Source organism: Mobula birostris, chromosome 5, assembly GCF_030028105.1.
Source record: "Mobula birostris isolate sMobBir1 chromosome 5, sMobBir1.hap1, whole genome shotgun sequence".
In the NCBI taxonomy this organism is placed as follows: Eukaryota; Metazoa; Chordata; class Chondrichthyes; order Myliobatiformes; family Myliobatidae; genus Mobula; species Mobula birostris.
Genome location: NC_092374.1, coordinates 1,601,158 through 1,627,486, shown reverse-complemented (window position 1 = coordinate 1,627,486; position 26,329 = coordinate 1,601,158). Strand labels below are relative to the sequence as shown.

The following is a 26,329-nucleotide window of genomic DNA, read 5'->3' as shown; positions in this document are numbered from 1 at the left end:
CAGAGGGCCGTGAGGGTGTGGAATGAGGCGCCAACACAAGTGGTGCATGTGAGCTCAATTTCAATGTTGAAGAGAAGCTTGGAGAAGTACATGGAGAACTATAGTCCCAGTGCAGGTTGATGGGATGAGGCAGTTTAAATGGATTCAGCATGGGCTACATGGGCCAAAGGCCCTGTTTCTGAGGTGGCTTTTTAGAGCAGCTCATGGTTGAGCCCACAGGGGGATCAGCTATTCTGGATTGGGTGTTGTGTAATGAACCAGATTTGAGTAGGGAACTTAAGGTAAAGGAACCCTGAGGAGGCAGTGATCATATGATAGAATTCACTCTGCAATTTGAGGGTAAAACTAAAGTCAAATGCATCAGTGTTACAGTGGAGTATAGGGAATTAGAGGCATGAGAGAGGAGCTTGTCGAAGTTGATTGGAATGGGACACTAGTAGGGATGACGGCGGAACAGTAATGGCTGGAGTTTCTGGGACCAACTCTGAAGGTGCAGGATAGGTACATCCAAAAGAAGCAGCTTTCAAGAGGCAGGATGACACAACCATGCTTGACAAGAGAAGTAAAGCCAACATAAAAGCAAAGAAGGCAGCATATAATAGAAAAAACTTGTGGTAAGTTTGAAGATTGGGAAGCTTTTAAAGAACAACAGAAGTTAACTAAAAAGGCCCTGAGATGGGAAAAGATGAAATATGAGGGTAAGCTAGGCAATATTATCAAAGAGGATACCAAAAGTTTTTTTTCCCAGATATATAAAGAGGCGAGAGTAGGTATAGGACTCCTGAAAAATGATGCTGGAGGGGTAGTAATGGGGGCACAAGAAAATGGTGGAGGAACTAATTAAGTATTTTGCACCAGTCTTCACTGTGGAAGACCTTAGCAGTATGCTTGAAGTACAAGACTGTCAGGGGGCAGAAGTGAATGCAGTTGAAGGTGCTTGGGGAGGTGAGAAATCTGAAGGTAGAAAGTCAGTTGGACCAGATGGACTATCACCCCAGGGTTCTGAAAGAAGTAGCTGAAGAGATTGTGGAAGCATTTGTAATGACCTTTTAAGAATCAATATCTTCAGGCATGTTTCCGCAAGACTGAAAAATTGCAAATGTCACTCCATTCTTTTGGGGGAGGGGGAAGCAGAAGAAAAAAATTATAGGTTAGTTAACTATTGGCTTTGGGGTAATTAGGGGCTCATAATAACAGGAGAGCATCAGGGTGCTAAGAGGCACATAATAAAATAGGTCAAGTCGGCAAGGTTTCCTTAAGGGAAAATCTTGCCTAGCAAACTTGTTGGAATTCTTTGAGGAAATAACAAGCAGTATCGACACATGAGAATTGGTGGATGTTGTGTACTTAGATCTTGAGAAGGCCTTGACAAGATGCTGCACATGGTGCTACTTAACAAGATAAGAGCCCATAGAATTACAGGAAAGATTCCAGCATGGACAGAACATTGCTGATTGGCAGAAGGCAAAGAGAAGGAACAAAGGGAACCTTTTCTGATTAGATAGAAACCCAAAGAAAAACTACAGCACAGAAACAGGCCTTTTAGCCCTTCTTGGCTGTGCTGAACCATTTTCTGCCTAGTCCCACTGACCTGCACACGGACCATATCCCTCCATACACCTCCCATCCATGTATCTGTCCAACTTATTCTCAAATGTTAAAAAAGAACCCACATTTACCACCTCGTCTGGCAGCTCATTCCACACTCCCACCACTCTCTGTGTGAAGAAGCCCCCCGCTAATGTTCCTTTTAAACTTTTCCCCCCCTCACCCTTAGCCCATGTCCTCTGGTTTTTTTCTCCCCTTGCCTCAGTGGAAAAAGCCTGCTTGCATTCACTCTATCAATACCCATCATAATTTTATATACCTCTATCAAATCTCCCCTCATTCTTCTACGCTCCAGGGAATAAAATCCTAACTTATTCAACCTTTCTCTGTAACTGAGTTTCTCAAGTCCCAGCAACATCCTTGTAGACCTTCTCTGCACTCTTTCAACCTTATTAATATCCTTCCTGTAATTTGGTGACCAAAACTGTACACAATACTCCAAATTCGGCCTCACCAATGCCTTATACAACCTCATCATAACATTCCAGCTCTTATACTCAGTACTTTGATTAATAAAGGCCAATGTACCAAAAGCTCTCTTTACAACCCTATCTACCTGTGGCACCACTTTTAGGGAATTTTGTATCTGTATTCCCAGATCCCTCTGTTCAACTGCACTCCTCAGTGCCTTACCATTAACCCTGCATGTTCTACCTTGATTTGTCCTTTCAAAGTGCAATACCTCACATTTGTCTGTATTAAACTCCATCTGCCATTTTTCCAGCTGGTCCAAATCCCTCTGCAAGCTTTGAAAACCTTCCTCACTGTCCACTACACCTCCAATCTTTGTATCATCATCAGCAAATTTGCTGATCCAATTTACCACATTATCATCCAGATCATTGATATAGATGACAAATAGCAATGGACCCAGCACTGATCCCTGTGGCACACCACTAGTCACAGGCCTCCACTCTGAGAAGCAATTCTCTATTACCACTCTTTGGCTTCTTCCATTGAGCCAATGTCTAATCCAGTTTACCACCTCTCCATGTATACCTAGCGACTGAATTTTCCTAACCAACCTCCCATGCAGGACCTGGTCAAAGGCCTTACTGAAGTGCATGTAGACAACATCCACTGCCGTCCCTTCATCCACTTTCCTGGTAACCTCCTCGAAAAACTCCAATAGATTGGTCAAACATGACCTACCATGCACAAAGCCATGTTGACTCTCCCTAATAAGTCCCTGTCTATCCAAATGCTTGTAGATTCTGTCTCTTAGTACTCCCTCCAATAACTTACCCACTACCAACGTCAAATTTACCGGCCTATAATTTCCTGGATTACTTTTCGATCCTTTTTGAAACAACGGAACAACATGAGCCATTCTCCAATCCTCCGGCACCTCACCAGTAGACACTGACATTTTAAAGATATCTGCCAGGGCCCCTGCAATTTCAACACTAGTCTCCTTCAAGGTCCGAGGGAATACAGTCAGGTCCTGGGGATTTATCCACTTTAATTTGCCTCAAGATAGCAAGCACCTACTCCTTTTCGATCTGTACAGTTTCCATGATTTCACTACTTGTTTCCCTTAATTCCATAGACTTCATGCCAGTTTCCTTAGTAAATACAGAAACAAAAAAACCATTTAAGATCTCCCCCATTTCTTTTGGCTCCACACATAGACGACCACTCTGATCTTCAAGAGGGCCAATTTTATCCCTTACAATCCTTTTACTCTTAATATACCTGTAAAAACTCTTTGGATTATCCTTCACTTTGACTGCCAAGGCAACCTCATGTCTCCTTTTAGCCCTCCTGATTTCCTTCTTAAGTATTTTCTTGCACTTTTTATACTCGAGTACCTTATTTACTCCGTTTCCTATACATGTCATACAACTCTCTCTTTTTCTTTATCAGAGTTCCAATATCCCTTGAGAACCAAGGTTCCTTATTCCTATTCACTTTGCCCTTAATACTGACAGGAACATACGAGCTCTGCACTTTCAAAATTTCTCCTTTGAAGGCCTCCCACTTACCAATCACATCCTTGCCAGAGAACAACCTGTCCCAATCCACGCTTTTTAGATCCTTTCTCATTTCTTTAAATTTGGCCTTCTTCCAGTTTAGAACCTCAACCCTAGGACCAGATCTATCTTTATCCATGATCAAGTTGAAACTAATGGTGTTATGATCACTGGAACCAAAGTGTTACCCTACACACACTTCCATCACCTGTCCTAACTCGTTTCCTAATAGGAGATCTAATATTACATCCTCTCTAGGCGGTACCTCTATATATTGATTTAGAAAACTTTCCTGAACACATTTTACAAACTCTAACCCAGCTAGACCCCTAACAGTATGTGAGTCCCAATCATTATGTGGAAGATTAAAATCCCCTACCACCACAACTTTGTTTCCTACAATCTCTCTGCAGATTTGCTCCTCCAATTCTCGCTGACTATTGGGTGGTCTATCATACAACCTCACTAGTGTGGCCATACCTTTCCTGTTTCTCAGCTCCACCCATAAGGACTCAGCAGACAAGCCCTCTAATCTGTCTTGCCTGAGCACTGCTGTAACATTTTCCCTGACAAGCAATGCTACCCCCCCCCCCAACTTTCACTCCTCTGCCTCTATCACATCTGAAACATCGAAACCCTGGAATATTAAGCTGCCAGTCCTGCCCCTCCTGTAGCCAAGTTTCACTAATTGCTATAATGTCATAATTCTACGTGTCAATCTACGCCCTCAACTCATCTGCCTTCCCCGCAATACTCCTAGCATTGACGTATATACACCTCAGAAGATTTTTACCACCACTCACAACCTTTCCATTTGCGGCTTTGCTTGAACTTTTAACATTGTTTATTTTCACCCCAGCCCTACTGTCAGATCTGACACTCTGGTTCCCATCCTCCTGCAAATCTAGTTTAAAGCCTCCCCAATAGCACTAACAAACCTCCCTGAAAGGATATTGGTCCCCTCGTAGTTCAAGTGTAACCCGTCTCTCTTGTACAGGTCCCACCTGCCCCAGAAGAGGTCCCAATGATCCTGAAATCTGAAACCCTGCCTCCTACACCAGATGTGGGTTCAATTTCAACACTTAAGAAATTTGGATAGGTACATGGGTGGAAGTGTTATGGAGGGCTATAGTCCAGGAGCAGGTCGATGGAACTAGGCAGACTGATAGTTTGGCATGGACTATTATGACTCTTAACTCAGCAAGTCAGCAGCATCTATGGAGGGGAATAAACAGTCAATGCATTTGGCAGAGACCCTTCATCACCACTGTAAAGGAAGTGGACAGCAGCCAGGATAAGGAGGGTGTGGGAGAAGGAATACAAGCTGGCAGGTGATAGGTGAGGGGAAAGGTGGGTGGGTGGGGCAGTGGAATGAAGTAAGAAGATAGTAGGTGATAGATGGAACAGGTAAATGACTGAAGATGAAACCTAATAGGAAAGAACAGTGGACCATGGAATAAAAGGAGGGGAACCAGAGGAAGATGGTGGTTGGGTGAGAAAGGGTGAAAAAGAGTGAGAGGGAACCAGCATGGGGTCATCTACTTTTTTTTGATTACTTCTTCAAAAAAGGTACGAGCATTTCTTCCCATGTACAAAGTCACACTGACTCCTCTTAATTGACTCTATCCAGATGCTGCTTGATTGTCCCTTAAAATTTCTTCCAGTAACTTCCCTACCACTGATATCAGGCTCACTAAGCTGTAGTTTCCTGGCGTGTCCTTGCCACCCTCCTTAAACAATGGAGTCACATTAACCATCTTCAACTCTTCAAAAGCTTCATCAGTGGCTAACAATGAAGTCAATTACAAGGGCTTCCACAATTTCTCCTGTAGCCTGCTACAGAATCTGAGGATGCACTTAAGTCAGGCCTTGGGGGAATTATCCATATTAATATGCTGCAAGGCTGCAATTTTTATTAACCCAGAGTCAAGATATGAAACAGAAAGCGCACATTTAGTTCTAGGATGAGAGTTTCCCTTGTTGTCCAGAAGTGGTGGCATTGGCTTTTTCTTGGCCAATGTGGACACAAAATCAACTAAAAAAGTTCAGCAATTCCATAATGGAGAATGATTGAAATGAACCCTGACCAGTTGAATATTTTTTATGCCCTGTTTTAGATCTCCAGCCCCTTGTATGATTTTGATTTGATGTTCAGCATACCTAAACTGTGGTCATGGGGCATTTGTGTGAAGATTTGGGAAAATAAAATGAAATAAATGAAACTCCTTTATTTTGACAGCATTGTGAACTGCAGGTTATAAACAAGCAGCATCATGGCTGATGAAATGCACTTTGGTATGAAAAAAGAAAGGTTAGGAAGAATAAAAGACAATTCTAAAATAGATGATCTGTGAGTGAGTGGCAAGGCAAGTTGAGAAAGTGGTTAATAGAGCAAACACAATTCTGTGCTTTATCAATCAAGCTTCAGCTGTGTTGTGTTCACTTCTGATCACATTACTTGGGAGTCCTTGTGCAAGATGCCCTAAAGGTTAACCTCCAGGTTGAGTCGGTTGTGAAGAAGGCAAATGCAATGTTAGCATTCATTCTTAGAGGCACAGAATATGAGAAGGGATGTGATGTTGAGGCTCTATAAGGCACTTGTGAGACCACACTTGGAACATTGTGTGCCATTTTGGGCTCCTTATTCTAGAAAGGATACACTAGAAAGGATTGGAGAGGGTTCAGAAAATGATTCCAGGAATGAAAGGGTTACTGTATGAGGAACATCCGGTAACTCTTGGGCTGCATTCCCTGGAGTTCAGGAGGACAAGGGGGGATCTCATAGAAACATTCCAAATGTTAAAAGGCCTGAACAGATTAGATATGGCAAAGTTACTTCCCATGGTAGGGGATTCTAGGACAAGAGGGCATGACTTCAGGATTGAAGGACGTCCATTTCGAACTGAGATACAGAGAAACCACTTTAGTCAGAGGATGGTAAATGTGTGGAATTTGTTGCCACGAGTGGCTGTGGAGGCCAAGTCTTTGGGTGTATTTAAGGCAGAGATAGATAGGTTCTTGATTAGCCAGGGCATCAAAGGGTATGGGGTGAAGGCAGAGGAGTGGGGATGACTGGAAGAATTGGATCAGCCAATGACTGAATGGCAGAGCAGACACAATGGGCCAAATGGACTACTTCTGCCCCTATACCTTATGGTCTTACCAGTGTGTGAGCACTGGGGAGGGTTCAAGGGAGATTTATGGTTGCTCGGATGAACAAGAAAACACATGCAAGGCTATGCAGAAGGGCTGGGTGTGGCACCAGCAGAAAGTTCTGCTAGGAAGCTGTCGGGTCACGATGGATTGAATCGCCTCATGAATTGTAACAATTCTATGTTGAGGAAGGTCTCCATACTGAAGCAGTCCAGCAGCAATGTGTCAGTGGCTGGGCAGAGCTGCACTGAGAATAATACACTGGTTCTGACAATGGCAGAGCTGGGACTTGCTGAGATACCATCCGTGCCTGATAAGCAAACATTACATTAACATCTACTGTGCTCAGAATGTGAGATGTGCAAAGGTTCCAATTTCCTCACCCACTGCCTATTAACTCCAAAATGATTCCAGGCTGGTGCAGTCAGTGGCTATTGTTTTAATGATTTTCATTAAAGAGGCTCATCAACAAGCCCGAGAGGTCAGCTTTTACTGCAGAATTTCTCAGCAGCACTGAGGAAATGCAAACCTCCAGCACATCCACTTAACATGAAAAACACAACCAACTGGAAACAGACAGGTAACAAAGAGAGGTAAAAAATTTATTGCAGTATTTGTTCCGCCAGTTGTTTTTGCTGGGGATCCCTTTTTCTTGTTTTGCCCGAGTGACCCTAATACATTTAAAATCTACATTTACAAAACAAAAAAAATCAAATAAAATCTCGTCCTGTGCAGGTCACAGATACTGCATGCTTTCATTAGAATAAATTATATCCAGCACAGTCTGGCATTGTACATCCTGTAAAATAACTTCTCTCTGGAACTTCTACACTAAAGAAAGCCATCGCTGCTAGGTTAAACTCCAAGAACACTTTATTAAGAACATTAACAGACTAAATTCCAACATTCACTTAACTTTTATTTTTTAAACAGAATTCTTTTTCCAAGATATAAACAATTTTTGTTTTGTTAAACTATAATACAGTGGGAGTTTAAAATCAATCAAGATGATTTGGCTGTACAACAGCGAAGGAAGCTCCCACAGGAAAATGGTATCTGACAATCGCTCCTTCCTTTCGCCTGTTTCCATCTGTCTGTGTGTGCAGATCTCAGTACAGAGTTACTCCAACTGTGATACCATCCGATTTGTAAGTGTTGCCAGAATGTGGTCTTTTAGCCCCAAGTTCATTCTTTCTCACTGCTGTGTTTGGCTGCAGTGTTAGTTATGTTAGCAGGAAGAACCTTCCTTTGCTGCATACAGCGATCGTAGAGTCTGAACAACTTTGTTAGTCAGCTTATTTGCACTTGTCAGGGCTATTTTCTTGTAAATGATGTCCGTCTCTTTGATACTATCAACCCAAGGCACCAGCTTGCGGCCCTCTCTCCGTTTGGCCTCTGTCCAAGAACCGCTATATGAACCAGCCATCCAATGTACACTGAAACCACTACTAGTCTTTTCCACAACTCTGGCAATCTGAGGCCTGTCTTTATACTTTGGACAGCAAATGGCAATCACATCCATCACCTCCACCGCCTCGTGCATCTGTGCGCCCGGGTCCCCAGCTTCTGACAGTCGTTTCGATCTTCTGGTGGCCTAGAAAGAATTTGAAAGAGAGATTTACAAATAGCCGGTGTGAAAGAGAGAGGAAATCGTGTGGATCAGAGCAGTACAACCAGACAATGACAGGTAACCACGTGTAGATGACAGCAGCATAACCAGACAATAGCAAGGGGATGACAGCAGTACACCCAAACAATGACAGATGGATGAAAGAATTAAAAAAAGGAGCCTCTGAATAATGGGCAGTTCACTAGGGACTCCTGGCAGGGTCAATTCCAGAAACGGGTGATAAAACTGTACTGGATCAGGGTAGGATGGGTGTCTGTGCCATCCTCATATGTTCAATGGAGAAATTGTATGAGTGATCAGGGATAATGTCACAGTTACACTCAGACAGGACATACAGCAAGGCTCACTCAGAGGTAACATAGAGCTCAGGAATAAGAAAGGTGCAATTATTTTGATGGGGTTATACTAGAGGCTTCCAACAGCCAGATTATACAAAAAAAACCAACAGGATTGCTATGGTGGGAGACTTAACTTCCCAAATATTGAATGGGATTTAGTGCCAGAAGCTTAGATGGGCAGAATTTGTCCGGTGCACTCAGCAGACCTGCTTGACACACTACTTTGTTAGTCCAAACAATGATGAGGCCACACTAGACTTGTATTTTGGCAACCGTGATTATAACCCTTAAGTTTTCAGATGGTTATGGGTAAAGACAAAACTGGACCTCAGAGTAAAATGTTAAATTGTTGAAAGACTAATTACAACAGCATTGGGCAAGAGCTGCAGAGATCAGGACTTTGTCTCTGGAGAGGGTATGGAAGAGATTCACCAGGATACTGCCTGGATTAGAGAGTACCAACAATAAGGACAGCTTGGACTGTGTTCATTGGAGTGTCTGAGCCTAAGCAAGAATCCGATAGAAGTTTATAAAATTATGACAGACAATGAACTTGGTTAGTTAGCATCAGGAATAAAGATGGTAAAAGCGCTTTACACCACCGTACTAAAGGGGACAGCGCCAATTAACAAACTTAGTGCCGCTACATTTCAGTAGAAGGTCCAAAATATTTTAAGTACAACCAAAACCAAAGGAGAAAGCTCTGGAGATATTCCCAAGCAGCCATGGGAAGAGACACTGCTAGTGTGGGTCACTGTGAAATTGCTGGTAATATCAGAGATGGCCATCCCATCTCACTGGGACAGAGGACTAATCAGTTCCCTGCGTTAACTTCAGATGTTCAATCCTTGCAGATTCTAGACAAGTCTAGAGTCACTGCTTTTTCTTTAGTACATGTGACTAAATTTAAAAAGGTGAATGAGCAGAAGTTAATTTCAAAAGGATTAATCCATTTTTAGCTGTTAAGGTTGACAAACATCAGCAACCTGCTCTTACCCCTGAAACGCCTCCACCCACTCGCTCCTCGCCATCACTCTCTTCTTCATCTGTCTCTGCATTGTTTTTCGGGCTACTGCCTCCCAACAGTGCATTGATGGCTTTGTTTCGGGCAGCTGTGCTGGCAGACACCTCTCCATCCTCATCCTCTTCATCCGGATCCAGGTGTTCCATCAGTGTTTTGAACTGGAAGCCATCAGAAACAAATTAATGAATATCTCACCAATCAATGAGCAGAGTCTGGCTCCACAGAAAATCTTTCAAAGTCTGCTGACGTACAGCAGCCAACTTGAAGCGGACAGACATAGACAAGCAATTGGGTAGACACAAGGCAGCTGAAATTTAATAAGACCTTGAGACATCAGACCAGAATTAGGATACTTAGCCCATTGAGTCTTCTTTGCCATTCTATCATGGCTGACTCAATGCCCCTCTCAACCCCATTCTCCTGCCTTCTCTCCATAACATTTGACATTCTTACTAATCAAGAACTTATCAACCTTCACTTTAAATATACCCAATGACATGACCTCCATAGCCGCCCACAACAATAAATTCCAGATTCACCACCCTCTGGCTATAACTTTCCTCCTCATCTTTGCTCTAAAGGGATGTCCTTGTATGATTAGGCTGTGCCTTCTTGTCCTAGACTCCCCCATTATAGGAAGCATCCTCTCCACACAATGCAGAGAAGTGTGGAGACATACATTGTTATAGACTTTAAAATATAAGAGTAGAATTAGGCCATTTGACCCATCACGTCTGCTCTGCCATTTCATCATTGCTGATCTATTTTCCTTCTTAAGCCTAACTTCCTCCCTTCTCCCCTTATCTCTTCATGCTGTGACTAACCAAGAACCCATCAACCTCTGTCTTAAACATACCCAATGATTTGCTTTCACAGCCGCATGTAGCAACGAATTCCACAGGTTCACCACTCTCTGGTGACAGAAATTCCTCCTCATCTCCATTCTAAAAGGACACCCCTCTATCCTGAGACTGTGTCGTTTAATCTTAGTCTCTCCCACCATAGGAAACATCCTCTCTGCATCCACTCTATCAAAGTCTTTCAACATTCCAAAAGTTTCAATGAGGTCATCCTTCATTCTTCTGAATTCCAGTGAATACAGGCCCAGAGCTATCAAATGCTCTCCATATGACAAGCCATTCAATCTTGGAATTATTTTCATGAACCTCCTTTGAACCTCCAATGTCAGCACATCCTTCCTTAGATAAGGGGCCCAAAACAGCTCACAATACTCCAAGTAAGGCCTCACCAGTGCTTTATAAATCCTCAGCATCACATACTTGCTTTTGTATTCGAGTCCTCTTGAAATAAATGCTAACATTGCATTTACTGTCCTCACCACTGACTCAATCTGCAAGTTAACCTTTGAGGAATCCTGCATGAAGACTCCCAAATCCCTTTGCACCTCACAGAGTTTTGAATTTTCTCTCCATTTAGAAAACAGCCTTTGCTTTTACATCTTCTAATAAATTGCATGACTATACACTTACAATCTGCCACTTCTTTGCCCATTCTCCTAATCTAAGTCCTTCTGAAGCCTACTTCCTCAAAACTACTTGCTCCACCTCCTATCTTTTTACCATCTGTAAACTTGGCCAGAAAGCCATCCAATCTGTAAGCCAGACTATTGACATATAACGTAACAAGAAGCAGTCTCAACATTGACCCCTGTGGACACCACTAGTCACCGGCAGCCAACCAGAAACGGCTTCCTTTATTCCCACTCTTTACCTCCTGCCAATCAGTCAATGCTCTATCCATGCTAGTATCTTTCCTGTAATACCATGGGCTCGTAGCTTGTTAAGCAGCCTTATGCGTGGCACCTTGTGAAAGCTCTTCTGAAAATCCAAGTATGCAACATCCACTGATTTTCCTTTGTCTGTCCTGCCTGTTATTTCTTCAAAGAATTCCAACAGATTTGTCAAGCAAGGTTTTCCCTTGAGGAAACCAGACCAACTACAGCCTACTTATCATGTGCCTCCAAGTACCCCAAAAACACATCCATAACATTCGACTCCAAAATCTTCCTAACCACTAATTGGCTTATAATTTCCTTTCTTCTGTCTCTCTCCACCCTTGAAAAGTAGGGTGACATTTGCAATTTTACAGTCCTTTGGAACCATGCCAGAATCAATGGAGTCTTGGAAGATCATTACTAATGCCTCCACAATCTCTTCAGCCAGCTGGGCTGTAAACAAACAATGGGACCAGACCATTCTGTCCACAATGTTCTGTCTCAAACTATAGAAAAAGGAAATCAAAAACACTAAACCCTCCTAGTTACACAATGTCCATATCCCTCCATCTTTCTTACATCCATGAGCATATCCAAATGTCTCTTAAAAGTCTCTAATGTATTTGCCTCTACCACCATACCCAGCAACACATTCCAGACATCCACGATTCTGAGTAAAAAGCTTTCCCCGCACATTCCCCTTGAACCTTTCCCCTCTCATCTTAAATGCATGCCCTCTGGCATTAGATATTTTAAACCCGGGAAACACATACTCACTGTCTACTCTATCTATGCCTCTTAATCTTATAAACCTCTATCAGGTCTTCCCTCAGCCAGAGAAAACAATCCAAGTCTCGCACATGTCCTCTAGACCAGGCAGCATCCTGGTTAGCCTCTTCTGCACCCTCTCCAAAGCCTCAACATCCTACCTATCGTGGGGTGACCAGAACTGTACCAAAACTCCTGATGTGGCCTAACCAGGCTTTTATAGACCTGTAACATAACCTCTTGGCTTTTGAACTCAATACATTGACTAATAAAAGTGAGCATTCCATAAACCTTCTTAACGATCTTATCGACCTGTGTAGTCACTTTCAAGGAGCCATGAACTTGGATCCCAGGATCTCTCTGTTCAGCAACATTGTTAAAGGATCTTGTCCTCAACAGTGCACTGTCTCCTTGCATTTGCCCAACTGAGGTGCAGCACCTCATATTATCTGGGTAAAACTCCATCTGCCATTTCTTTACTCATATCTGCAACTGATCTTCATCATGCTGTATTCTTGCCAGTCTTCCACACTATCCACAACTCCACCAATCTTGGTACCATTTGCGAACTAACTAACCTATCCATCTCAATTACGTTGGTAAGACACAACCTGCTCCACACAAGGCTATGCTGGTGCTCCCTAATTAGGCCATGGGTTTCCAAATGCTCATAGATCCTATTCCTAAGAATGTTCTCCAGCAATTTCCCTACAACTGACGTGAAACTCACTGGTTTATACTTCACATGATTTTCCCTTGTTCCCTTCTTAAATAGAGGTACAACATTAGCCCCTCGGGGACCTCGCCTGCGGCTACAGAGGACACAAAGATACTGGTCAAGGCCCCAGCAATCTCATCTTGTCTCCTTTAATAACCTGGGATAGATCCAACAGCTCAATCGGTGACAACAGCAGGGCATTGTGACGATGTTATGCAGGTCAGTGACACTTGTTTAAAAGTAAAGAGGGGACGAGCAGGGCGGTCATTGTTGAGAGTAGGCCAGTGGTGAGAGGAGAGTCTCAGGCGTTGGCTCAAAGCAGGCTTCAGTTCAACAGAAGTGTTGGTTCTGGGTAAGCTTCTGTTCAGGTTCCCTTTTGGTTTTCTCTTAACGTATCTAGTGTAGTTAATGGCAGTTGTGTGTTCTTCATGCTGGACGTCAGAGTCCTGGGAGACCCAGAGTCTCCATAAGACAAAGGAGCAGAAGTTGGCCATTTGGCAAATTGAGTCTGCTCCTCCATTTTATCATGAGCTGATCCATTCTCCCATTTAGTCCCACTCCCCCGCCTTCTCACCATAACCTTTGATGCCCTGGCTACTCAGATACCTATCAATCTCTGCCTTAAATACACCCAATGGCTTGGCCCCCACTGCCGCCCGTGGCAACAAATTCCATAGATTCACCACCCTCTGGCTAAAAAAATTTCTTCGCATCTCTGTTCTGAATGGGTGCCCTTCAATCCTTAAGTCATGCCCTCTCGTACTAGACTCCCCCATCATGGGAAACAACTTTGCCATATCCACTCTGTCCATGCCTTTCAACATTCGAAATGTTTCTATGAGGTCCCCCCTCATTCTTCTAAACTCCAAGGAATACAGTCCAAGAGTGGTCAAACGTTCCTCATATGTTAACCCTCTCATTCTCAGAATCATTTTAGTGAATCTTCTCTGTACCCTCTCCAACGTCAGCACATCGTTTTTTAAATAAGGAGCCTAAGACTGCCCACAATACTCTATAAGGCACTGGTAAGACCTTATAGAGCCTCAACATCACATCCCTGCTCCTATACTCTATTCCTCTAGAAATGAATGCCAACATTGCATTTGCCTTCTTCACCACCGACTCAACCTGGAGGTTAACCTTAAGGGTATCCTGCACGAGGATTCCCAAGTCCCGTTGCATCTCAGAACTCTTAATAGTCTGCCCGTTTATTTCTTCTACCAAAGTGCATAACCATACACTTTCCAACATTGTTTTTCATTTGCCACTTCTTTGCCCATTCTCCCAATCTTTCCAAATCTCTCTACAGACTCTCTGTTTCCTCAGTACTACTGGCCCCTCCACCTATCTATGTATCATCAGCAAACTTAGCCACAAAGCCATCTATTCCATAATCCAAATCGTTGGTGTACAACGTAAAAAGAAGTGGCCCCAACACGGACCCCTGTGGAACACCACTGGTAACCGGCAGCCAACCAGAATGGGATCTCTTTATTCCCACTCTGTTTCCTGCCAATCAGCGAACGCTCTATCCACGTATGTAACTTTCCCGTCATTCCATGGGCTCTTATCTTGTTTAGCAGCCTCATGTGCAGCACCTTGTCAAAGGCCTTCTGAAAATCTAAATACACAACATCCACTGCATCTCCCTTGTCTAGCCTACTTGTAATTTCCTCAAAAAATTGCAATAGGTTTGTCAGGCAGGATTTTCCTTTAAGGAAACCATGCTGAGTTCTGCCTATCTTGTCATATGCCTCCAGGTACTCCATAACCTCATCCTTGACAATCGACTCCAACAACTTCCCAACCATCGATGTCAAGCTAACAGGTCTATAATTTCCTTTTTGCTTCCTTGCCCCCTTCTTAAATAGCGGAGTGACAAACTACATCTGCATGAAGTCCATCCAGCTGCAGCTCCTTGAAGACTATATTAGGGATCTAGGGCAGCAGCTAGATGACCTTGAGGAGATAATCGATCAGAGCTACAGTGAAGGAGTCACCCTGAAGTTGCAGGAGGCGAGTAGCTGGGTGATTGTCAGGAGAAATGGAAATGCGAATAGGTGGGAAGCTCAGAGCACCACTGTGGCCATTCCCCTCAGAAACAAGTGTACCGTTTTGGATACTGTTGTGGGAGATGACCTTCCAAGGGAATGCCACGGAGGCCTGGTTACTGGCACTGAGCATAGGTCTGTGGTGTAGAAGGGAAAGAGAAAGAAGAAGGGAGCGGTCGTGAGAAGGGACTCAATAGTGAGGGGAACAGACAGGAGATTCTGTGGACACAAACAGGATACCTGGATGGCATGTTGCCTCTCAGGTGTCAGGGTCAGGGACGTCTCAGATTTCATCCACAACAGTTTGGAGAAGGAGGGGAAGCAGCCAGATGTCTTAGTACCTATTGGTACCAATGACATAGGAAGGAAAAGCGAAGAGGTCCTGAAAAGACAATTTAGAGAGCTAGGCAGAAATCTGAGAAGCTGGACCTCCTGGATAGTAATTTCTGGATTGCTGCCTGTGCCTCGCACCAGTGAGGGTAGAAACAGGATGATTTAGCAAATTAATGCGTGGCTGAGAAGCTGGTTCAGGGGGCAGGGCTTCAGGTTCATGGATCATTGGGATCTCTTATTGTGGAGGTATGACCTATTCAAAGTGACAGGTTGCACCTGAACCCAAGGGGAAACAATATTAGAACACAGAAATTTACAGCACATTACAGGCCCTTTAGCCCACAATGTTGTGCTGACCATGAAATTTTCTAAGCTCCATCTACCTACCTGAGATTTGTGTGGATAGACAGAGGCTTTTTCCCAGGGCTGAATTGGCTAAGATTCAGAGGATACAGCAGGACATAGATAGGATGCAAAACTGGGCTGAGAAGTGGCAAATGGAGTTCAACCCAGACAAGTGTGAGATGGACATGGGTCATTTTGGTAGGTCAAATATGATGACAGAATATAGTATTAATGGTAAGACTCTTGGCAGTGTGGAGGATCAGAGGAATCTTGGGGTCCGAGTCCATAGGATGCTTACAGCTGCTGTGCAGGTGTACTATGTGGTTAAAATGGCATACGGTGCATTGGCCTTCATCAATTGTGGGATTGAATTTAGGAGCCAAGAGGTAATGTTGCAGCTATATAGGACCCTGGTCAGACCGCACTTGGAATACTGTGCTCAGTTCTGGTTGCCTCACTGCAGGAAGGACGTGGAAACCATAGAAAGGGTGCAGAGGAGATTTACAAGGATGTTGCCTGGATTGGGGAGCATGCCTTATGAGAATAAAGTACTCAGCCTTTTCTTCTTGGAGGGGCGGAGGATGAGAGGTGACCTGATAGAGGTGTATAAGATGATAGAGGCATTGATTGTGTGGATAGTCAGAGGCTTTTTCCCAGGGCTGAAATGGCTAACAGGAAAGGGCACAGTTTTAAGGTGCTTGGAAGTAGGTACAGAGATGTCAGGGGTAAGCTTTTTTTTTTACGCAGAGAGTGGTGAGTGCGTGAAATGGGCTGCCAGCGACGGTGGTGGAGGCGGATAAGATAGGATCTTGGACAGTTGTATGGAGCTCAGAAAAATAGGGGGCTATGGGTAACCCTAGGTAATTTCTCAGGTAAAGACATGTTTGGCACAGCTTTGTAGGCGCCTGTATTGTGCTGTAGGTTTTCTATGTTTCTATTCTCTTAAAAGACCCTATTGTACTCACATCTACCACTGTCGCTGGCAGTGCATTCCCGAGTGGAAAAATTTACCTCCGACAACCCCCTTGTACTTACTTCTAAACACCTTAAAACTATGCCTACACGTGTTAGTCATTTCAGCTTGGGAAAAAGCCTCTGCTGTCCACATTATCAATGCCCCTCATCACCTTACACACCTCTATCAGGTCACTTCTCATCCTCAGTCGCCCCAAGGAGAAGGCTGAGTTCACTCAACCTGTTCTCATAAGGTATGCCCTCCAATCCAGGCAACATCCTTGTAAATCTCCTCAGCACTCTCTCTATAGTATCCACATCCTTCCTGCAGTGAGGCGACCAGAACTGAACACAGAACTCCAAGTGGGGTCTAACTAAGATCTTATATAGCTGTAACATTACCTCAAGGCTCTTGAACTCAATCCCGCGGTTGATGAATGCCAAAACACCATACGCCTTGTTAACAACACTGTCAACCTGTGCAGCAGCTTTGAGTGTCCTACGGACATGGACCCCAAGATCTCTCAGATCCTCCACACCACCAAGAGTTTTACCATTCATATTATATTCTCTCTTCAAATTAGACCTACAAAAATGAACCACTTCACACTTATCTGGGTTGAACTCCATCTGCCACTTCGCAGCCTTGTTCTGCACCCATTGATGTCCCGCTGTAACCTCTGACAGCCGTCCAGACTATCCACAACACCCCCAACCTTTGTGTCATCAGCAAACTTACTAATCCACCCTTCTACTTCCTCATCCTGGTCATTTATAAAAATCACAAACAGGATGGGTCCCAGAATCCCTGCAGAACACCACTGGTCACCAACCTACATGCAGAATATTACAACCACCCTTTGCCTTCTGTGGGCAAGCCAGTTCTGGATCCACAAAGCAAGGACTCTTTGGATCCCAGGCCACCTTATTTTCTGAAGGAGCTTTGCATGGGGAACCTTATCAAAAGCCTTGATGAAATCCATGTACACTACATCTGCTGCTCTACCTTGAATGTGTTAAGTCACATCCTCAAAAAATTCATTTTGGCTCATAAGGCTCGACCTGCCTTTGACAAAGCCATGCAGACTATTCATAATCATATTATGCCTCTCCAAATGTTCATAAATCCTGCATCTCAAGATCTTTTCCATCAACTTACCAATCACTGAAGTAAGACTCACTGGTCTATAATTTCCTGGGCTATCCCTACTCCCTTTCTTGAATAAAGGAACAACATCTGCAACCCTCCAATCCTCCAGAACCTCTCCCATCCCCATTGATGATACAAGGATCATTGCCAGAGGCTCAGCAGTCTCCTTCCTCGCCTCTGACAGTAGCCTGGGGTACATCTCATCCTGTCCCAGAAACTTATCCAACTTGATGCTTTCCAAAAGTTCCAGCACATCCTCTTTCTTAATGTCTATATGCTCAAGCTTTTCAATCTGTTCTAAGTCATCCCTACAATCGCCAAAATCTTTTCTGTAGTGAATCCTGAAGCAAAGTATTCATTAAGTACCTCTGCTATCTCCTCCGGTTCCATAAGCACTTCTCCACTGTCACACTTGATTGGTCTTATTCTCTCACATCTAATCCTCTTGCTCTTCATAGACTTGTAGAATGCCTTGGGGTTTTCCTTAATCCTGTCCGCCAAGGCCTTCTCATGGTCCCTTCTGGTTCTCCTAATTTCATTCTTAAGCTCCTTCCTGCTAGCCTTATAATCTTCTAGATCTCTATCATTACCTAGTTTTTTTGAACCTTTTGTATGATTTTCTTTTCTTCTTGACTAGATTTTCAACAACCTTTGTACACCACGATTCCTGTACCCTACCATCCTTTCCTTGTCTCATTGGAATGTACCTATGCAGAACGCCACACAAATATCCCCTGAACACTTGCCACATTTCTGCTGTACATTTCCCTGAGAACATCTGTTCCCAATTTATGCTTCCAAGTTCCAGCTTGATATCTTCATATTTCCCCTTACTCCAATTAAATACTCTCCTAACTTGTCTGTTCCTATCCCTCTCCAATGCTATGGTAAAGGAGGTAGAATTGTGATCACTACCTCCAAAATGCTCTCCCACTGAGAGACCTGACACCTGATCAGGTTCATTTGCCAATACTAGATCAAATATAGTCTCTCCTCTTGTAGGCTTATCTACATATCATATCAGAAAACCTTCCTGAACACACCTAACAAACTCCACTAAACCCCTTGCTCTAGGGCAGGGGTCCCCAACCTTTTTTGCACTGCGGACCGGTTTAATATTGACAATATTCTTGCGGACCGGCCGACCGGGGGCGGGGTTGGGTAGGGTTGCCAACGAACAAGAGTAGCAGTCAAATGCGTTGTTTACACAAAAGACTACAATGACCATGAAGCATTGCGCAGGCACCAATGCACATGCGCGTCATGACCTACCGCGCACCCCCCCCCCCCAAGCAAATCCTTTATGGCAATTCTGTTCGTGGGGGTGGGTGTTAATCAGTACCGGAATATAGATGATAAGTGGGTAATACACTCAATTTTGTTTCTAAAAAGGATTATCTAACGAATTTAATATTAAACACAGCGCATATTTTCCTCGCATGGATATAATAAGTCAATTATCAGGGGAGCTTTAAGTGTTGAATGAATTTCCAGTAGAAGTGGCAGAAGCAGGTTTGATATGATCATTTAAAGAAAAATTGGATAGGTATATGGACAGGACAGGAAAGGAATGGAGGGTTATGGGCTGAATGCAGGTCGGTGGGGCTAGGTGAGTAGCGTTCAGCGGGACTAGGTGAGAGTAGCGTTCGGCACGGACTAGAAGGGCCGAGATGGCCTGTTTCCATGCTGTAATTGTTATATGGTTATATAGGTCATTTATAAGTCAATAGCATCATAACATTTTAAGTAATATTTGGATATTAAACGCACAGCACATATTTTCCCTGTATGAATATATAAAATCTTTGCAACACACCAATATCACTGAATCAGTGAGAGCCCTGGGCTTCTTTCCCTGCAACAACACGGTCCTATCGAGGGGTGATGGGAGACATCGATACTCGGAGGGGGTTCCTGGTGTCCAGTCTGTTCCGCAGTTTAGTTTTCGTTGCATTCATTGCAGAAAACTCCGCTTCGCAGAAAAATGTTGGAAATGGAAGCAACGTTTTCAGTGCTTTCGTGGCTATCTCAGGATATTTAGCCTTGACTTTGATCCAAAATGCCGACAAAAATGTTATGTCAAACATACTTTTCAGCCCGTCGTCATTTTCAAGCTCGAGGAGTTGATCGCCTTCCCGCCGTGACACGGATGACACGCGGGTCATGACCTCACATGCGTAATGGCTGATCAGTGGCCGTGACAGGGAATGAGGAAAGGTGCAGCTGACCAAATCATATCGTTTCCTCGTGGCCCGGTAGCGCATGCTCTGCGGCCCAGTACCGGTCCGCGGCCCGGTGGTTGGGGACCGCGGCTCTAGGGAGATGCCAAACAATATTAGGGAAATTAAAATCTCCCATCACGACAACCATGTTATTATTGCACCATTCCAGAATCTGTCTCCCTATCTGCTCATTGATGTCCCTGTTACTATTGGGTGGTCTATAAAGAACACCCAGTAGAGCTATTGACCTCTTCCTGTTCCTAACTTTCACCCACAAAGACTCAGTGGACAATCCCTCCATGACTTCCTCCTTTTCTGCAGCCATGACACTGTCTCTGATCAGCAGTGCCATGCCCCACCTCTTTTGCTTCCCTCTCTGTCCTTTCTGAAACACCAAAAGCCTGGCACTCGAAGTAACCAAGTTACTGCCCCTGAGCCATCCAAGTCTCTGTAATGACCACAATATCATAGCTCCAAGTATTGTTCTGCTTAAACTTCTCACCCTTAACCCATGACCTCTGGTTGTAGTCCCACCCAAGTTCAGTGAAAAAGCCTGCTTGCATTTACCCTGAGATGATTGCACAGATGAATGAGTGGTTGCAAGGGCAGGGTTTCCAGTTTTTGCATCACTGGAGCCTTTTCTGGGGAAAGGGTGACCTGTACAAGAGGGACAGTAGCACCTGAACTGGAAGTGAACCTGGCCAGGAGACTTGCTAATGCTGCTTGGGAGAGGTTCACAGGGGGTTGTGAACTGGAGCCCCAGGTCAGTAGGGGAAGGATCGGACCAGAAGATACATGTTAGGCAAAGTATTGAAAGGCAAACTTGAAATAACAGGTATGAGATGGGTTGGATAGTTTATTTTAATGCTGGGAGTATTATAGGTAAGGGTGATGAGCTTAGAGCATGGATCAGTACATGGAACTATGACGTTGTAGCCATTACTGAAACTTTGTTGGGGGGGGGGCAGAAATGGGTGATTAATGTACCAGCTTTTCAAAGTTTTAGAAAAGATAAGAGGAGGAGGTATAAAAGACTGTGTGGAGGGGAGGTGTACCACAAATCAGGGACAATACCACAGCTGCTTTAAGAGGAGGCATCATGGAGGGGTCAGATGTGAATCAATATGGGTAGAACTCACAGGACAGGAAGGGTGCAATCACTCTGATGGGGTTGTACTACAGACCCCCCCAATAGCCACCGGGATGTTGAGGAACAGATGTGTAATCAGATTAAGGAAATATGTATAAATAATAGGGTTGTAGTCATGTGGGATTTCAACTTCTCATATAAACTGGCGCCTTCTTAGTTTAAGGGGGCTAGATGGGGCACAATTTGTGGGAGAGCTTTAAATTAGAGGAGGACAAATTACGAGGAACTAGGAAGAGTTAATTGGGAACACCTTTTCTCTGGCAAGTCCACATCAGACATGCAGAGGGTGTTTACGATCAATTCCAGTGTACGGGAAAGGTATGTTCTTGTTAGAAGGAAGGACAGGGATGGAAAGATAAGAGATCTTTGGATGTCCAGAGAGGGAATGAATTTAGTCGAGGAAAAAAAAGGAATACATCTTCGGAAGTTAGGTTCAGATGAAGCACAAGGTGAATAAAGAAGCCAGAAAAGAAATAAGGAGATAAATAAGGGGATTTGGGTAAGCCAGGAGGGGCCAAGAGTCCTTGGCAAGTAGGATTAAGATGAATCCCAAGGTATTCTATACATACATCAAGAGCAAGAGGATAACTAGGGAGAGGGTGGAAAAGGATAAAAGGATCGTTTGATTGAATGTGGAGAATGTGAGTGAGGTACTTAATGAGTACTTTGCTTTCAGTATTTACCAAGGAAAGGGGTATGGGGGACCAGGAAATCAGTGCTGAGTGTATAAATATGTTAGAGGTCAAGGAGGAGGAAGCATTGAGCCTCCTAATGAGTATTAAGGTGGATAAGTCCCCAGGGCCTGATGTGATTTAGACCATAAGACATAGGAGCAGAATGAGGTTATTTGGTCCATCGACTCTGCTCCGCCATTCAATCATGGCTGATCCTTTTTTCTCCTTCTCAGCCCCACTGCCCAGCTTTCTCCCCATAACCTTTGCCATGTCCAATCAAGAACCTATCAAGCACTCTCAATGACCTGGCCTTCATAGCTGCCTGTAGTAATAAATTTCACAAATTCACCACCCTCTGGCTAAAGAAATTTCTCTGCATCTGTTTTAAATAGATGCCCCTCTATCCTGAGGCTGTGCCCTCTTGTCCAGACTCTCCCACCATGGGAAACATCCTTTCCACATCTACTCTGTCTAAGCTTTTCAACATTTGAAAGGTTTCAACAAGGTCCCTCTTCATGCTTCTAAATTCCAGTGAGTACAGACCCAGAGCTATCAAACGTCTTCATATGATAACCCCTTTACTCCCGGAATCATCCTTGTGAATCTCTTCTGAATCCTCTCCAATGACAGCACATCTTTTCTTGGATGAGGAGCCTAAAACTGTTCACAATACTCAATGTAAGACCTCACCAGTGCCTTATAGAGCCTTAGCATCACATCCCTGCTCTTGTATTTTACACCTCTTGAAATGAATGCTAACATTGTATTTGCATTCCTCACCATCGACTCTACCTGCAAGTTAGCCTTTACATTGTTCTGCACAAGGACCTTTGCATTTCAGATTTTTAGATTTTCTTCCTGTTTAGAAAATATTCTGCACACTTATTTCTACTACCAAAGCGCATGATCATGCATTTTTCAACATTGTTTTTCATTTGCCACACCACCCCTCCAACTACTTTCCTATCTCTCTGATACAACGTGGACATTTAGCTCCCAACTACAACCATCCTTCAGCCGTGATTCAATGATGGCCGCAACATCATACCTGACAATCTGTAATAGTGCAACAAGTTCATCCACCTTATTTCTTATACTCCACGCATTGAGATACAACACTTTGAGTGCTGCATTTACTACCCTTTTTGATTCTGCATCCCAATTGTACCGATACTCATCCTGCTGACTACAACTATGTCCTATCCTCTGCCTGCCCTTCCTGACAGTCTGACTGCATGTTATCTTTGCTTTTTTACCATCCGTCCTATCCTGAGTCCGTGCACTGAGTCTCTGCCAAATTAGTTTAAACCCTCCCCAACAGGTCTAACAAACCTGCCCATGAGAATATCCTGGGCAGGTTTGCTAATGCTTTTGGGGAGGGCTTAAACTAGATTTGCAGGGGGGTGGGAACTGAAGTGAAGAAGTAGAGGCGGGGAAGGTCGGAGCACAAGTAGAGACAGTTTGTGGGGACTTTGTGAGGAAGGATAGGCAGATGTTAGAGCAAAGATGGACTCAGCCTGATGTTTCAGATGTGCCTATTTTAATGCAAGGAGTATCATAAACAAGACAGAAGAACTTAGAGCATGGATTAATATGTGGAACCGTGACATTGTGGCCATTACACAGACTTGGATGTCTCAGGGGCAGGAATGGCTGCTGAGTGTGCCAGGCTTTAGATGTTTCAAAAAGAACAGAGGGAGACAAAAGAGGTGGGAGTGGGGTATTACTAATTAGGGATAGTGTCATGGCTGCAGAAAAAGAGGAAGTCATGGAGGGATGGTCGACTGAGGTTACAGTGGGACATCGATAGAATGCAAAACTGGGCTGAGAAGTGGCAGATGGAGTTCAACCCAGACAAGTGTGAGATGGATATGGTTCATTTTTGGTAGGTCAAATATGATGACAGAATATAGTATTAATGGTAAGACTCTTGGCAGTTTGGAGGATCAGAGGGATCTTGGGGTCTGAGTTCATAGGACACCCAAAACTGCTGCGCAGGTTGACTGTGGTTAAGAAGGCATACAGTGCGTTGGCCTTCATCAATCGTGGGATTGAGTTTAGGAGCCGAGAGGTAATGTTGCAGCTATATAGGACGCTGGTCAGACCCCACTTGGAGTACTGTGCTCAGTTCCGGTTGCCTCACTATAAGAGGGATGTGGAAACCATAGAAAGGGTGCAGAGGAGATTTACAAGGATGTTGCCTGGATTGGGGAGCATGCCTATGAGAATAAGGAACTCAGCCTTTTCTTCTTGGAGGGGCAGAGGATGAGAGGTGACCTGATAGAGGTGTATAAGATGATAGAGGCATTGATTGTGTAGATAGTCAGAGGCTTTTTCCCAGGGCTGAAATGGCTAACAGGAAAGGGCACAATTTTAAGGTGCTTGGAAGTAGGTACAGAGGAGATGTGAGGGTTAAGTTTTTTTTATGCAGAGAGTGGTGAGTGTGTGGAATGGGCTGCCAGCAATGGTGGTGGAGGCAGATACAATAGGGACTTTTAAGAGGCTCCTGGATAGGTACATGGAGCTCAGAAAAATAGAGGAATATGGGTAGTCCTAGGTAATTTCTATGTTTCTAACACGAAGGGAAACTTCTTCACTCAGAGGGTCATGAGAATTTGGAATGAGCTGCCAACTGGTCCATGCAAGCTCAATTTCAGCACTTAAGAGAAGTTTGAATAGGTACGGGTACAGAGGGCTATGGTCTTGGTGCAGGTCTATGGAGTAGGCAGTTTCAGTGGTTTCGGCATGGACTAGATGGGCCAAGGGCCCGTTTCTGTGCTGTACTTCTCGATGACTTTTTCTATGTCCACTAGCCCGTGGCACAGGGAGTAATCCAGAGGTTACTACCTTGGAGGTCCTTCTCTTCAGCTTCTTTCCAACTCTACATACAGATGGCTCCTGTTTTCCGAATGTTTGCTTTACAACAGCTTGCTGTTACGAAAGACCTACATTAGTTACCTGTTTTCGCTAACGAAAGAGTGTTTTCACTTTTACGAAAAAAGGCAGCGCGCGCCCCCAGCAGCCAAGCTCCTCCCCCAGAACTGCATTCTAGCCACCATCGCTTAAACACGTGTCTGTGAGCATCTGTGCTTTATCTCGATTTATTTTGTGCATCCGTTAGTAAGATGAGTTCTAAGGTATTGGAAAAGCCTAAGAGAGCTCGTAAGGGTGTTATGCTTAGCGTAAAACTGGACGTAATTAAGCGTTTTGATCATGGTCAATGAAGTAAGGACATTGTCCGCGCGTTGAACTTGCCTGTGTCCACCATTCGCACTATTTACACGCAGAGAGAAAGAACCTTGAATGCTGCTGATGTTACTATTGGTTCTGCTCGTAGCAAAGTGGTCTCTTTTAGTCAGCATCCAATAATGGATAAAATGGGAAATCTATTGCTTGAGTGGATTGATGGGTGTACAAAGTGTGGTGTTCCATTAAGTTATCTGATATTTAAGGAGAAATCAGTCAGTCTTTTTAATAAGCTGAAACAAAAGCACTGGATGACAGTGATGAAAGTGTTGCGAAAGAGGAATTTAAAGGTAGTCATGGGTGATTTGATCGGCTTCTGAGGCGAGGGCAGCTTCATAGTTCAACATTTACCGGACAGAGTGCTTCGGCTAATACTGAAGCTGCCAAAAAGTTCCCAGCAAAACTGAAGAAAATAATTACAGAAGGTAGTAATTTGTATAAGCAGGTGTTTAACTGTGATGAAACTGCAATTTATTGGAACAAATTGTCGAGCAAGACATTTATTTTGATTGAAGAAAAGCAGGCTAAGGGACACAAGGCATCGAAGGACAGGTCTACCCTAATGCCTATTATTAACACCACTGGTGATGCTGTCCTTAAGCCTCTACTAGTGTACCATTCAGAAAATCCGAGGGCACTTAAAGGCGTTGATAAGAATATACTTCCTGTTGTGTTCCGTTACATCCAAGCGGTTGGAATACCCAAGGGATTTTTTCTGAGTACATGAGTGAATACATTAGCCCTTTTGTTGAAAAATACTGTAGAGATAATAGGTGTCTTGTGATTGTCGATAATTGTGCTGCTCATCCACCTGGCATTACCGAGTATGGCGGTAACATTCGTTTTGCATTCTTACCGCCGAATACGACATCGTTGCTGCAGCCGTGCAACCAAGGCCTAATAGCCACAATTAAGGCTTACTATACACAAAATGTGATATGTTTTATTGTAAGCACCATTGAGAGGGCAACTCCAAAGTGCCTTTGTGAGAGATCTGGAAAGAATACAATATAAAATTGGCAACTGCCAACCTTGGAGATGCTCTCGATAGGCTAACAGTCTCGATGAGAAATGGCGTTTGGAGGAAACTGTGTTCCGAAGCAGTGAACTATTTTAAACGCTTCCAACCATCAACAATAGATATGGCAATAGTGACTTTGGCTAAGGAGGCTGGGTTTGTGGAAGATGATGTTGAAGAGGTTTTGGCATCCCATAACCAAGAACTGACAGATGAAGAGCTGATGCAATTGCAAGAGG

General features: G+C 43.9%; 1 protein-coding gene across 4 annotated transcripts in view; it reads right to left on the bottom strand.

The window, feature by feature from the left end:
- Positions 1–7,315: 7,315 nt before the first annotated feature.
- The window catches only part of nipblb (NIPBL cohesin loading factor b), a 502,440-nt gene continuing 483,426 nt past the window's right edge, over positions 7,316–26,329 (bottom strand). For all 4 annotated transcript variants that reach the window (XM_072257459.1, XM_072257461.1, XM_072257463.1 and 1 more), the window contains 2 exons: positions 9,699–9,884; positions 7,316–8,328 (listed from right to left, as the gene is read on the bottom strand). In XM_072257459.1, coding sequence (XP_072113560.1) covers positions 7,963–8,328; positions 9,699–9,884 — 552 coding nt within the window. In that variant the 3' untranslated portion in view covers positions 7,316–7,962. The remainder of the gene's footprint in view (positions 8,329–9,698; positions 9,885–26,329) is intronic.